Raw genomic sequence first — 12,691 nt, forward strand, 5'->3', positions numbered from 1 at the left:
CGCGATTCAAACGCTGCAATTATAATTGATTATCTGTTAATTACCTGATTTCTTCCTCAAGCACGGCCCTCTTTGAAGTAAGTTTTATCAAGCAAAGTATATACGATGAAAAATGTATCCAATCTCTCAAATCCACTTGCATTTCTCGTTACCTTACGTAAGAATTCCACTTAGAATTTTGCTGTTTTTCAATTCAATCAATCAGTCTCATAGTAGATAAGATTGAATTTTATGGTAGTGTATTATTTGCTGTATAAGTGTTGTATAATTAAAGAACAGAAATTACGATATTTCAGGATGTGACGTAGCCAATCTACACATTATTTTCTGAATACTGATGCTATTAATTTAATGGAATTTGTTTCATTTCGTAGAAAGAATATAATTTAGAGTATCGTTGATTGAAAAAAGAGCCATTTCGCCGTGATTTTACAGTTCATCAATCATGACTGTGGTCGAAGCGAATTAATTCTATTATCTTCTGGAGACTTCAAAGTTATGAAAAATATTATCAAAAAGAGGCTGGAAAACGTGGGCGCTTTATCTTAGTTTACTTGGTAGGTTAATATTATAAATTAAATGAATATATTATATCTGGAAGATAGTGATTCCTGATTTATGTGGATCCATCTCAATTTTAGAAACGTGATTTATTGATGTAGATATAGTAACATATTTACGACAATAACAATTGGATATAGAAAGCAAAACATTGTTCTGTAAAGAATGGACTAGTTTTCATTTTTTTGTTAAGGATCAATTCTAAAAATTTAAGTAAAATGAAACAAAAATGTGGAAGAATCATTGAAATATCTCTAGAACTGAAAAAGTTATGGGACTTTGAAGTTGCGCTTGGAAGAATAATTTCATAGTACGTGTAAGTGCCGTGACGTCACACACTAGACGACTGGTATTCGCAGAGTGCTTACGAATTCATTGGTGTACAATCACTTGTACCTTTCGTGTCGTGTTTTGTTCGTTACACGATGGCTGAAATAACTTACTAATGTATACATACATATAAATTACTTTTTTCTCTTTTTACTTTTTACTCCTCACATAAATATGTTTTGCCATTGATAGACTTCAACAACCAGTACTCAACTACAAACTGTTTATGAAACGTTTTTTAAATATATCACCGTTATAAGTTGAACCATGATGAAGCAAACTCAAAAGTAGATACTTACTTGAAAAGTTCAACTCCTTTTATTTCTGCACTGACATAAGATGGATTTGAAGAAAAAACTCCATCACTGCGAATATATCTATTTTAGGCAAATTGTCACTTTGTCCTTGCACGAAGCCTTCTTCCATTATGGTGACATAAAAACAAAACTCGAGTTAAAACTACACTGTACAACTACAAACGGCGCGAGCGCCTTGGCGCGGCTAAGTATTCAAACGTAATTTATGGTATAGCGATCACAGGCAAGAGCCGTGACGTCACAGACCAAAGACGTTCCGCGCTAAAATACGTAAATTTAAATAATCTATTTCTCAGTCATTTATTGATGGATTTTCAAAATTTTTTCACTGATTTATCAGTTTTGCTCTATATTTTAATTCTATCGTGTCAAATATAGTATTATCAACATCACTAAACTAGTCCATTAAACATATGAACTAATTATCAAACAATTGATCAAGATACTTGAATGATAAAGTTTCCACAATGATCACATAATTCTGCAGTTCGGTTACCAAAATGTCTCTAATATCTCGATTTCGATACGAGAATGACTTTAAATAAGTGACTTCGACTCACCGACGAAGTATTTGAGGTAATATTCAATTCTGTGCGACCAGCTAATGCCAATATATGGCCACGGCAATGCATTTATTTTTTGGCTTTTTCAGAACGTTTTTTTCTTACTCCACCTACACTTGACTTTTGAACATGTGGTTTTTTTGTTTATGTAGTAGAAAGCCGTAACTGAATCTTGGAGCTTAATTTATACCCCGGGGAGCACCTACACAGCCCCATGGAATTACCTCCATCCCGCAAACGTACCTGAATGAACAAGGCTCATTTTATGAGCAAAAATTCTTATAAAATGAGTGACATCACATCGTGAATTCAGTGTACCTAATAAAAGATGTACCAGAGAAAACGAGCGAAAATAATGGATTATTCGAATTTCACCGTTTTATCTCAACGTGCAAGTGCAGCAATTTATCGTCAAACAGACTCGGTAATTTCTTCGGTTCCAGTCTAGAGCCGGGGCATACAAATGTCAGTTAAGCCGAGAAGAGAGTATCAGTTGAATCCATTCATTTAGTTGTTCCTACGGAGAATCGAGTATGCCCTAATTGGCGTGCTCATGTAGTTCTTACAACTTGCTGTGATTTAATTGCCGGCCATTCTGTATCATTTACAGTTCACTTTCGAGACCATGGTGTAGTATTATAGCTATTTTCCTCATTACATATTTCAATTTTATTCAACTTCCGGATAAAAGTTGTATTGTAGTTAGGTATTTAATTGACATGTGATATATATTGGGTAACAAATTATGTCTGAAATGATGTATTCTCGATACTCCTGGTTATTTCTACTGAGGAAAGTTCGAATGAGTGATTTCCTTTATAATATACAGTGTGGTCTAACGACAACTTAATATCTCGATTTTCGGGCTTTGAAATGAAAATGTGGAAATTCGCTCAGACCCGTCAATTTCTGATTTGAAGGGAAGCAACTTTCCCGCTCTTCGCATCCCGTAACTACAACCCCCTAACAGGGATTAGTACAAACCCTGATTTTGAGTAGGGATATCTAAGGGGTGTTGCGATACCTCATTTTGATGATCTTATCGAGTTCTATCGGATCCTGAAATTTCGCTTCAAAATTTCCTTCGATAACGAAATGTGAATTGAAATAGTGAAAAGTACTCATTTTTTCACCTTCGAAATGTGTCGGATACGAAAAACTATTCTCGAGATAAATTTCACATTGCTCCTTTCACTATTTTCGCTGTTATTTCATTATCGTTGGATATTTTGAGACGAAATTTTATAGTTGTGAGGATGAAAAGAATCAGAAAAGTTGTTTATCCTCGAATCAGAAATTGACAGGTCCGAGCGATTTTCCACATTTTCCTTTTAAAGTCGTATAAATATATAAATAAATGTATATAATAAAATGAAACAAACAGATTTTCACGAATATTTTAATGTTAACATCAGAATATTTGTTATATCATTTCGTTTTATTTTAATTCATAATGATTCTGCGCCACTGTAACATAATAAATACGAGTAGGTATCTGTATGTATTTATCACAGATTAGTTAATTTCCTAACGATGTGGAAAGTTATACTTTTCTGTTCATGATTGGTGTAGACACGAAGGACTAGGGATTATTTCAGTCATTTTTTAGGATGGGAAAAAACTATTAGTAAGAAGAAAACAATAATGTTTTCTATGATCACATACAAATTTTAAAATTGTTCATACTCAACATTTCTTCATTAACTGACTATTTATTTATTGTGCTCAATTTTTTGGACGAGAAGAGTCATTTTTGAGTTGTTCGTTCAATTTGTGACAAAAAAATCTCTCATGCCTTTTTGTTGTATGAAAAAAGAAATGTTTTACTGTGAAAGTTATCAAGAACTATTTAATAATTCATTGAAGAAATGAAAAAAACATTAAATTCTCAATTTTGAGGTGACAACAGATGAAACCGAGGCAAATTTTGTGTGTAGATGTATAACGATAATTTCAAACTTTATGCGAAAAATCATGATAATCTCGTCACTTGGACAATACAAAATTCAAGCAAAACATGGAAAAAATGCTCTATAACATCAGATTGGACTGGGTTCATTTTTAGTTCGTTTCTGTTACGGTATCACTCGAATTTTGAAGGAGGATCGCATCAGAAATCTCTATCTACATCAAATAACCGATTACAATTATATCGTACTAAATCACATCTCATTTAATACATACCTACAGCAGTTTTGTGGTCTCCAATGAATGAACCAGAGCTCAAAAGCTGTTACGCCAAATCAGCACTTGATTATAATGAAATCGACTCCTCTCAGATTGACGTGAACCTTCAATGAGGTGTTAGTATTACTCATTTGCTGTCGATTGAACCATATTTATTGATAACCGAAAATCAACAGTTTTAGAGATATTTGAGTTTGTGTGTTTTTAAAAAAATTCTCACTTTACTTGATTTTTCGTAAATTTTTTCTATGTTGACCAAGTTTGATTCAAATTTTGAATTATCTTCATCAGAAAAGGATATGATATGTATGAAAAAGGCAAAACTATGCTGTATTAGATGTTAAATAATAATCAGTATGATTTGAAAATTGGTATAAGAAGAAAAGAATAGTAAATTTCTAGTATTACTTTGCCTGCAATTTTCGAATTCCAAAATTTATGTAACAAAATTCTTTTAAAAATTTTCAAAATTCCTTCTTCATTTCCTGAAGAAGTTTTCGTTAAAATGCAGGCACTTGTTTCGTCTGAGTAGATTTTGATTTGAAATGAGAAAGAAGCAAAGAAAAGAAGGTGATGAACTTTTTTGTGCAATTAAACTCAAAGTTTCAGTAGAAACTGTATTCATAAATTATTTTTGGAATGACTTCCACCATTCCTTATTCAAGCATGTGCCCTCTTTCTTATTTCTTCAGTTGTTATTTTCCGCTTGAAATTTACTGTCAATCTTCTCTCTACTTTGTCTATTGTAACGGTGTTAGGTCCGGACTTCTCAATGGCCACGAACATAATCCAAAATCATAATCAAATTTGATGAACGTACAAAAAATTGACGAAAAACGAAGTAGGGTGAGAAATTTTTCAAAAATGACAAGAACTAAAATATCTCGTGAACTGTTGATTTTTGGCTATCACTAAATATGGCTCAAACGACAGCAAATAAGCCATGCTGACACGTCCTCCAATGTTCACGTCTAATTTGGAAACACCATTAAACCATGAAAAAATCTCATTTTATTTTCCTAATGATTCATTGTTCTTGTAAATATTGATTATAGGAGGATATGGGTAAAACCATTTGATCTAAAGGTTTAATCATATCATAACTTTAAGCAAAAAAAAAATTATCGAATGTTTCTTGTGGTCAATCGCAATCTAGCATTCCTTCATTGTATAGGTCCTTCTAATAACCTGAACATTTATGTTTTTCCAAAGACCACCTCGGAAATTTAAGACTCTTTCATAAGAAGTTGCATTCTTCCACTTCTCCGAAGCGCTATTTCAAAATAGTACGTTCACTCGAAAATATCCACTTGACCACATCTTATTCAATTCTAACGCGTGAACCCACCATCACAATGGTCTCCACAACGGTAGCACTAGCAACGATAGGTACCGGTGGTGAACCATGAGCGACAGATTATTCCTTTCAACACAACCTACAACAAAACTGAAGGATGTTTACAAGTACTTTCGAGATCAGCTCAAAGCAATCGGTAGCATGTTTGACAATTGACATTCAAACCTCATTCACAACAAGAGGTGGGTATAGCATTAACACCAAACACGGCACTAGACCCTACTGTGCTATTGAGTTGTTTGGATGCAGCTTACACACCGATGATTTTCAATATTTGTACACAAGCGTCCGTCCATCTCTCAACAGTGAGATGAATGAGACAGCAAGCAGGAGACTGCTCAGTGGAGCCAAACGGTGATTTATTACGTCATCTGTCAAATTAATCACTTCTTCACGTGATACATGGATGATATTGTCAACATTGAATATGATAATCTGTTTTGATGGATGACAGGAAGACTATGAGTGGACAGGTATACCAATCGTCGGTCCATATCATACCATGAGTTATCACATGTTATTATCTATTTCAACCCATATAAGATCAGTCTTGGGTGTATTGAGGTCAATAGGTAGAGATCTAGGCGTAGAATATATTTTCGTGTGTATGTTACATCTGTCATAACCAATGTAATAGAACACCTTCTTGAATTGTACTCGTAGTAACTACAAGATGATGCGTATCATTCGAAGCTGACTATATGCTTCGTTTCAAGGTTTTTAATGATCTAGAATTCCATAATATTTTATTGGATTTGGTTCATAGAATGCTCTAATCTTGAAAGGCATTGGTTCTCATCATTTTTATTCTTACTGCTTCCGATACCATCGAAATTGACTATCAGCGCATAGTTAGTAACAATTGTGGTAACTCATATCTCATCGTGTTGTAGTAAGAGATTTTCTCTATTTCAGTATCGTAATGAGTTCATTACAGTTCTAAAAACAGTGCTGTAATGAACTCATTACAGCATTGTTTTCAGTTATATTTTTTGTTTTGTGGTTGTCAACACAGACTTCCAATCCTATCAAAACTCAATACACATCAATTGTCAATATAATGTAGTTTGGATTAAGTGAAATGATTTGCGATATTATTCTCAATTTCTCTTAATTCTGTTGGTGTTAAATCGAATTCGGCAGACATAAATCACGAATTTAGTGCGTAATTATAAATTATTTCAAAATTCGAAACGTACCATTTAAATTCATATATTCCGTAATAAGTCAATTTTTATTAGTCACACCAACTGCCAAGATACCATACAAATGTCACTAGGAAATATAATCTGAATTTTTCATTGAATTTCGACAATATTTCACAAAACTTGACTGAAATAGAGAAAATTCCGTCTAATACTCGTTGCAGAAGGCAATTCCAACACTCATGCGTTCGAAAACTCGCTACTTCGTTGCTCGTTCTCGAATTTCGCATTCGTGTTGGAATAGGAACCCATTCTGCAACTTGTTCTAGAATATACTATTAAAGATGACCAAATTACTTACTGCCAACTCAAAAATAAACCTTCAATTCCATCAAAATAAGGCATAAAAATGAGAGAATTTCAAAAAGGTTCTCAACAAATTACTCAGACACAAAAGACGTAATACCCCACTTCGCTCAATACTCAAGTCAAAAAGCAAAAAAGCGTGTTACACAAGTTGTTATTTGAAGAAAAGAATAGGGAACTTTTAAATTAAATTCTAAATTTGCCTGAAACTTTTGAATTCTTCAATTTAGGTGAGACAAAATTATTTCAAAAACTTGCCAAATTCCTTCTTTATTACTAAAAAAGTTTGAATGCTGGCACTAGTTTTGTTTCAGCAGATTTCGATTTGAAAGGCGAAAGCAGAAAAGAAGGGAAAGTAATGAATAAAGTATTTTTTAATTGCAATGAAACTAAAAACTTCTGTAAAAAGTATATTCATAAATTATATTTGAAAAAACTTATAATTCCTTATAAGCACGTGTCCTTTTTCTTATTTCTTCTGTTGTTATTTTCCGCCTGAAATTTACTCTCAATTTTCTCGCAGCTTCGTCTATTTTAGAGGTGTTAGATCCGGACTTCTTAATGGCCACAAAAATAATCCAAAATTTTAATCAAATTTGGTCAACGTAAAAAAAATTGACGAGAAATGAAGTAAAGTCAGAAATCTTTTGAATACCACAAGAACTCAAATATCTCATAAACTGTTGATTTTTGGTTATCACTAAATATGGCTCAAATGACAAAAAAGAGTCATTTTAACACGTCCCCCAAGGTTCACGTCTAATTTGGAAACACCCTGTATAATTATAATAGGACAAAAGCCTAGTGTGTAACAATTTAGGAAATTTTTACGGTAACCGTGATCAATGATGCTGAATGATGTTTTTTATTTCCAGTGTTGTTTTCGGCGTCATCTCCATAGGCACCGAAATATTCTGCAGTCGGATACCCGGCCTCACGTCAAGACAGAGGGATATGTGCAAAGCTTTTCCGGATGCGATGGTCGCAGTAGGCGATGGAATTCGACTGGCAACAAATGAATGTCGATACCAGTTTAGGCACAACCGATGGAACTGTTCAGGAATCGAAAACCCTACATCGTTCGGGCATGTTGTCATAGTTGGTGAGTCTCATGAATCTTTATACATTTATGTATTTTATTTATACATTTATGTGTTTTAATTTCAATCTGGGCGAATTTAAAAAATGTAATTCGAAACGAAGTCGTTTGTACAGGGAGTCCATAAAGAGAGGTAATAAGTTATTCGAGAAGGATTTGAAATGAAAATTTGGGTACGCATAATTCTGTGAATGCATTGATTTGAAGATACTGGTGATAAGTGAAGTGCACAAAACTACAAAAACTAGTTGATCGATTTATCAAAATTTTGTGAAATGAGCCAATTGTGTTTTATATTTCGAAAACACATTAGTGGTTTTCAATGAATTTGAATCTTATTATTTTCATTTCAAAATCCAATACCTACGAAGAAAAAAGATTTTGTCTCAAAATCTCGTTAAAAATACTTTCGGAAATCATGTCCGGTATCTAGTATACCTACTTTTGTTCGAATTGCTTTCGTTAGCAATTTCTGATGAATTTCGTGATAAATTCTTAATCAAAGTTGTGAAAGTTTTAGACGATTACTTTTATTCTATATTCACTTTCATGAATTTTTAAAACTTAATGGAGTAGAAAAAATTCGTTGAGTTCCTCAGAAGAGAAAAATCCAGTCTACTTCTTTTTATAACGGGTGTTTTTTTTCGAGGTATATAACTTAAAGTTGACATTACTGTTCAAGATGACGACCGATTTAACAGCTGTCAAGTGATTCATTCTCAGTTTGGTTTGGCAATTCATCATGAATAGACTCACACCTGAACAACGTTTGCAAATGATGCAATTTCATTTCGAAAATACTTAATGGTTCTGTGTGGAGTACGTATCGCGCACTACGTCCATTTTATTTTGTTTAGCGATGAAGCGCACTTCTGGTTGAATGGCTACGTCAACAAACAAAACTGCCGCATTTCTAGTGAAGCTAATCCTCAAGTGTATATCGAAACATCGTTACATCCAGAAAAACTGACTGTTTGGTGCGCTTGATGGGCTGGTGGAATCATTGGTCCGTACTTCTTCAAAAACGATGATGGCCAGAACGTTACAGTCAATGGTGATCGGTATAGAGCCATGATTACTAGTTTTTTCATTCCGGAATTGAACAACCATGATGTCCAGGAGCTGTGGTTTCAACAAGACGGCGCAATATGTCACACAGCTCGTGCCACAATCGATTTATAGAAATATACGTTTGGTGACCGCCTAATTTCACGTTTTGGACCTGTGAATTGGCCTCCAAGATCTTGTGATTTAACACTGCTAGACTACTTTCTGTGGGGCTATGTAAAGTCATTGGTCTATGCGGATAAGCCACAAACCCTCGACCATTTGGAAGACAACATTTGCCGTGTTATTGCCGATATACGGCCACAAATGTTGGAAAAAGTCATCGAAAATTGGACGTCCAGATTGGACTACATCCGAGCCAGCCGTGGCGGTCATATTCCAGAAATCATATTTAAAATGTAATGCCACAAGATTATATTGTGTATAAATGAAATTGATGTCAATCGAATTATCCATCGTTGTTTTATTGCAATTTTAAGTTCTATAAAAAAAAAGTTCTCTAAAAAAAAACCCTTTATAACAGTGGATAACTGTTGAACGCAGTGCAGAATTTCCACTTCTTATTTGATTCTACGTTGGTAATATTTTGAGTAGTTTTATCTCTCGGATAATATTGAAAAATGTAAATGGTTAGCATTTGACATTCACCAGTTGAGAATCATTTACTTTGCTCTGGTGGAATCTCGTATTCAATATGCCATATTGAGCTGGGGAGGGGTTGCTGCTGCTCACTTAAGAAAGTTAGAAACGATACAGAAACGAATTCTGAAAATTATGTATGGAAAAGAACCAACCTTCCCTAGCAATTTACTTTTTTCACTAGCAAAAATATGCGATGTAAGAGAAACATTTCTTTATAACATACTTACACATATACACAAAAACAAATATTTATTGAATAATATTGATCATGAACATTTCACTAGGCAAAAAAAAGAACATCACGTAAAAACATCTCTGAGTAGTACAAAAATCGGACAACGAAATATATCTTACCTCATTCCAAAAATTTTCAATTTTCTGCCCTCTGAACAAAAAATAAATATAATAAATATAAACTCTTGTTACATGTTGAAAAAAAAATTAAAAAACTACGTGCTTAACTTGAATAGAGATCTAGTTCGATCTCTGATCGACTAACAGACTTTTTTCGATGTTTATGTTGTTGTTCTATCGTATGGATCAATATATAAAATGTCAACTCGATTATGTAAATCCACAAATTATTTAAAAATTTTGTTTGTTGTTAGATTTTTTTCTCGTAGTTGTATCTAAAATAGGTTGAATGTCAAGTATTGTAGATATCATATACATAATATATAAGAAATACTGTAAATTTAACTGTGCAAAACCCACGCGCAACTTTAGTTTTAGTGGGATTTCAATGTTTATTTACATCTCAACTGTTCTTTTGTTATCTATGTAAAACATTTTTTTGGTGAATAAACTTATTATTATTATTATTATTATTTATGCATTCATACAATGTTAAACAGATAAAGAAATACTAATGAAAGATCCAAACCCAGGGTTAGCAAGAAACAGGGAAGTTTCCAAAATCATCACATTTTTGAGTGGAACAATTAAAATTGTATTGAATCTGTTCATTTTCAAATCGAGATTCCTGCTGAATATTCTACTGATTGGAATTGATATAAACCCAAGAGACCCAAACGCTACGTTAGGCGAAAAACATCAGCCTATTGAACAGAAATTGTGCAGTAAGTCCCTAGGACTGTCACACGTTGATTATTTAATTTAAGTTAAAGAATTTGTAAAAAGTATGAAGGTATTGTTAGGTACTTGACGATAACCAATTCAGAGATATCCATAAGGTATCGAAAGTACACTATAGATAAAACCATTGTTGAATGTTATTGAATTTGAATTGCACATTTTCGTGCTCGGTTTTTGAAAGAATTGATTTGGGAAAAACCGCAACCTGATAAGTTCAATTGTTTACTAAATATCAACTTGTTGCGTTTTTTTGCGTGTATAGTGACTTGTAGAAAGAGGTTTTTGGTTTCAAAGGAGATAGATCATAGAACATAGAAAATTACCAATCATAGAGCCGCTGAAAAAGAACAGGAAAGACGCATATCACCTATCCGCGGCCAACTTCACCTTCCTTCCTAATACGCCCACACCACCTGTTCGAAGCGTGTTGGTAGTGAATCCACAGGTGTCTAGATCTCTGCCCACGTTCCTTGTTCCGGACATAGAAACACCGATGTAAACACAGACGGTACATTATGAATTCTGTGATTATGGACAATTGCCAACATGCCAGAGATTCGAGCTGACGCAAGGCAACCAAGATTTATTCACTCACTTTTCGTACCGTCTCTTGACTTTTTTTTTGTGACCGTCCGAAATTCCAAGTCGTGGATTTAGATTTTTATCGTGCCGATTTATGGTCGCGAGAATTTTCGTTTTGGATTTGCGCGGGGGTCCCCCATGGGCGTAATGACCGATTTTGTCGAACTGAGTGCCTGAAATTATGCGATATTCTTGTGTTTTATAATCTGCGATGTGTCGGCGAAGATTTTATTATTCGGATAATGTTTGAATTGAGATGGAAATGAGGGTGCCACTGAAATATTACCTTTTAAATGATTATAATGATTATACTTTCTTCAAATTATGCAGAAAGATTTCAAAATAAAAACAGCTAGTAAAACATTTACTGTCCACTGACATATGAAGAAATAAATTGTTGCAGTCATATTACTATTTGAAATCATTATTAGACCATGAGTCTTTATATGCTAGTATAATGCTGGTATAGATGAATAAATGAAAATTAAAAAAAAGGAAAAAAAATTACCTATGAATTGTTTATTAATGTTTTTTTTTTGTAACTGCAGCTTCGAATTCAAGTTCATAGTCAGTAAGTAAAGAGAAAATAACAAGAAATTTTCACATAATAATATTAAAAGTGAATTTATTTGCAAGAAAAATAATACATAATATAGAGGCGAAGCCTAACTTAAACAACTCTACTTAACCCTCAAACAATAAAATTGGGGAAAATACCAAATCAACAAAAACAAGAAAAAATAACGAAGGAGCAACAATGATAACAACAGCGAACTCATCTTAAATAAATCATCTGTTTCTTAAACAACTTTTCCTCCACATTTTTTCTCAATGAGCTCACAGAGAGTACCCCACATGGAAATGAACATTATTCACCTCACTTTTTTTATTATCCACCGCATTTCAAGTGGAGGAGTGCTGAAACATGCCTGAACTCAATCTAGGCAACCTAAGCATTTATCCATGCCTTATGATCATCCCTCAAATAGGGAGGAATGGAAGAACTCATCTGAAGCCGAAAAATATTCTCAACCCTGAGCAACGCAAGTTTATTTATTCCAACACTTATTCCCCTATCAGACTTCTATCTCAACCCGAAAACAAACCGGCAGCATGAGTTCTGTACCTTTTGCAATGTATTCCTCTAGCAGAATCAAGATATAGATCAAAAATTGTCAATCCATAGTTGAATTTGAACTATATTAGTAACTCACAGAGATACTTACGAGAAGAGAAGTCCAAAAACGGTTTCTGCAGATAGAAATGCCGCAAGAAAAAATCTTTCCAATAATATGTTCCATAAATCTCAGCTGACAATCAAAAATTATGCCAAGCTTCATAAGTACAACTAGTAGGGGATGGAATTGACTCAAATCCCA

General features: G+C 33.6%; 1 protein-coding gene across 1 annotated transcript in view; it reads left to right on the forward strand.

Annotated features, from left to right (window-relative positions):
* LOC123684900 (protein Wnt-7b) overlaps window positions 1-12,691 on the forward strand; it is a 117,746-nt gene that overhangs the window by 49,299 nt on the left and 55,756 nt on the right. Inside the window, exon 3 of the mRNA XM_045624406.1 lies at window positions 7,702-7,928. Within this exon, the coding sequence (XP_045480362.1) occupies window positions 7,702-7,928 (227 nt within the window). The remainder of the gene's footprint in view (window positions 1-7,701; window positions 7,929-12,691) is intronic.

This window comes from Harmonia axyridis, chromosome 1 (genome assembly GCF_914767665.1).
Source record: "Harmonia axyridis chromosome 1, icHarAxyr1.1, whole genome shotgun sequence".
Classification (NCBI taxonomy): Eukaryota; Metazoa; Arthropoda; class Insecta; order Coleoptera; family Coccinellidae; genus Harmonia; species Harmonia axyridis.